This window comes from Watersipora subatra, chromosome 7 (genome assembly GCF_963576615.1).
Source record: "Watersipora subatra chromosome 7, tzWatSuba1.1, whole genome shotgun sequence".
Classification (NCBI taxonomy): Eukaryota; Metazoa; Bryozoa; class Gymnolaemata; order Cheilostomatida; family Watersiporidae; genus Watersipora; species Watersipora subatra.
In genome coordinates, this window is record NC_088714.1 from 42,132,125 (window position 1) to 42,135,359 (window position 3,235).

General features: G+C 34.5%; 1 protein-coding gene across 1 annotated transcript; it reads left to right on the top strand.

Annotated features, from left to right (window-relative positions):
* The first annotated feature begins 449 nt into the window (after positions 1–449).
* On the top strand, positions 450–1,491 carry LOC137401079 (uncharacterized). Its single transcript, XM_068087430.1, has 3 exons — positions 450–643; positions 956–1,127; positions 1,412–1,491. The coding sequence occupies exons 1-3, from the start codon at positions 511–513 to the stop codon at positions 1,440–1,442; spliced, it is 336 nt and encodes a 111-aa protein (XP_067943531.1). The 5' UTR covers positions 450–510; the 3' UTR covers positions 1,443–1,491.
* Positions 1,492–3,235: the final 1,744 nt, after the last annotated feature.

Below are 3,235 nucleotides of genomic sequence, written 5' to 3' on the forward strand. Positions count from 1 at the left end.
ATGAATTATGGAAATGGAAATAATATGGAAATGAATTATGGAAATGGATTATGGAAATGAAAATAATATGGAAATTAATTATGGAAATGGAAATAATATGGAAATGATTATGGAAATGGAAGGAATATATATATATATGGAAATGAATTATGGAAATGTTATGGAAATGGAGATAATATGGAAATGAGTTATGGAAATGAGTTATGGAAATGGAAATTGTAACATACACGTAATCCAAGATATAAACTGAGGCAAGTTATACTGGCTAATACGTCTATATAGGTGTATATTTAAATGAAGGAATATTTAAAGTGCTAAGTGTATACATTATGGGATCGCTAAACATATTGTAGAAATGTTTACTTTTCTATATCCATTTCCATAAACATTAATATTTCCATAATTTTATGGAAATTGATATGGAAATCTTATTTTAGAAATATGGAATTGGTATGGAAATGGAAATAATATGGAAATGATTCATGGAAGTATTATAGAAATGGAAATAACATGGAAATGAATTATGGAAATGTTATGGAAATGGAAATGAATTATGGAAATGTTATGGAATATGAGCTGAGACAGATGATGGAGTATGTGGTCACAAAGCAAGACAAGAGCTTTACTGCTCCACTGAATGCCGGTATGGTCTTAACGTTCTGAAACTGGTTACTTACAGGCTTAAATGTGTATATATATAAATATACGTATTTATATATAAGAATATATAATGTTCAATTAGGCCTGCCTAGGCTAGCAGGAAGCCTTGGGTGACAGATTTTCTTGCATATTTTTGTTTAGTGATATTACACTAGGTTTTTCGGTTTAGTTACTAATAGCGTATGAATCATTGAATCTCTGACAGATTATGCGATATATAGATATATAAATATATATATATAAACTTTACTTCTGTTTAGGTTGCTCTAAGTTTTTCCATTTAAATAATTTTCAGAAAGTCTTGCAAAGAAGTCCAGGCATTTCATCGGAAAAATCCCGAGTATGATTGTTGGTTCGAAGATGCTATGCGAACATGGCCTGGATATCAACAGAAGGAAGAAGCAGCAACACGAGGCAAGGTGCAAGTGCGTGACATATTGTGACAAGTGCGTGACATATCGTGACAAGTGCGTGACATATCGTGACAAGTGCGTGACAAGTGCGTGACATCGGTATCTTTGTGTATAAGGGATCAAACACTGCACACCTGATTGATGTTAATAGCAATGCTACTTTTCTACATGTATCAGACTCATCTGCTTTTTTGTTACCCAAATTGTATTACGCATTTTGTTAATATCTGTGATGAATTGCTACTTTTTGTCATTTTAGCGTAATCTTTGTATCTGCTTCACTCAGATAGTTCATGCTTTGTTGTGTCATATGGAATATCTATACAACTGTCTTGTAGAAAGAGACTGATTCTGATTATTCATCAGTGAGCGAATGTGAAATCTGGTTCAGAACACAATAAAGAGCCATCGTGCTGCCAGTTTGACAATAAGTCAGAATTGTGCTCCTCAAATGTTACAGATGAGCCATTGTGGTCAATGAGCCAAACGATAGGTTTATTGAGCACCATGGACCCATGATATCATTATCAACAACTAAATGCTTTTACTGTACAGTATATATAACGTTGTCTCTTTTTTGTTTGCGCACATGCCCCATGCGCAAAATCAATTGCTTTGAAATAGAATATGCATGTTAGGCCAGCATAACTGACACAAGATCTGTGTTATATCCATATTATCTTTAATATCAAGAGAAAGGCCTTATTCACTACCTCACTCATAAAAAGTTTAAAATAAATTAAAATATCAATAAATTTGTAAACAAGTATTCAAATATCTCTCAATATGGATATACTAGAAACACATAAAAAACATGCCTCCCTGATAGCTTGTGATGCTAATTGGCCATAATGGAAACAGAAAAAAGCACCTTCTTCATCATATAAATGAGACTTTACAAAATATACGAAAACGGTGGCTGTTGACACAAGCATATTTAAAACTTCATCATGACCATATTGAACAAGATTATACATATTTATACATATGTCATAACGTGAATCTTGCATCATGTATGTAAATAAGAAAAAGCCTAACCTAGAGGATCACACCTTCTGCATTGCCATTCATGATCCAAAGCACCGGTGAAAGGATCCAAATCTGTAGGTTTCATAATGATGCACCGACGATGAAATCACTCGTTGTGACTGCCACACAGTACCATCTCTCTACCAGGTGCATCTAAATCGGTGTTGTCATGAGGCCTTGGGCATGCACAGAATAGCTAAAATCAACATAGGCTGGCTTGTTAACGGAAATTATGGAAGTCCTATTATAAATATTCCTTTCATCATCGAAATATTTTTTCGGTGAATTGACCATTTACTATGAATAATAAAATGTCACCAGCCAATGTGTTCAAATAAATGAAAAAGTTTCGTTATTTTCTCAGTTTCTGCAAACGAAAACTGATAAACCTCAAGACCAGATTTTACCTTATCTGCTAACCAATGCATTGGGTATAAAACATAAAAAATGGAAAGTTTGATTGATACACCTGATTATTCGCGTGGTTGTATCAATGATTTCTTACCTTATCATGGATGACGCGAGCCCTGATCCGTCTGACCTTTGATGACAGATGTAATCGAGGGAACTGTGTTCATTCACCCTGCTGGAGGCACGTCACAACATGTGCCCTGAGTTTTTGCTGATCGAATGCAGTTTTGCAGAAGTTAGTTCCAAATAAGGTTTTGACCAAATACATAACTGCAAATATGTCACAATCAGTGGAGCCATTTTGCGCTTGAACTGATTCAACTGCCTATGCCAACTCCTTGCCCGGATGTTTCCTTAAGCCTTCAAAGAGACCATCGTAAAGTAGTGAAACATTTTTGCCACACAAACTGTAGAGGTAGAATTGGCTCCTATCCAACAGAAACAATGGCTTTCGATGACATTCAATTTAGTGAAAGTAAAAGTTTCAATGGAAAAAATATGAAAGACAAACACAATGATACCTGTTAACTAGACCAAGAAATTATACTGAACTGCGCCCGTAAAGGATTTAAAGCATAATAAAAATGGCGAATATTTATCAGCTGACGCTGCTATTTTGTATATTGAAGTAGCATTCCTTTATTTTTCTTACTGGCTATGGCGCATTTAGTGCTGTGAGGAATAGCAAGATTCAAACTTTCAAAGTACTTTACTGTTTCATA

What these genes read in the sequence shown, in the direction of transcription:
- LOC137401079 (XM_068087430.1), top strand. Translation starts at nt 511, where the DNA reads ATGGAAATGAATTATGGAAATGTTATGGAAATGGAAATGAATTATGGA. An exon ending in TACTGCTCCACTGAATGCCG is followed by an intron (nt 644 to 955) that starts GTATGGTCTTAA and finishes AATAATTTTCAG; the next exon opens with AAAGTCTTGCAAAGAAGTCC. An exon ending in TGCGTGACATATCGTGACAA is followed by an intron (nt 1,128 to 1,411) that starts GTGCGTGACATA and finishes ACTGTCTTGTAG; the next exon opens with AAAGAGACTGATTCTGATTA.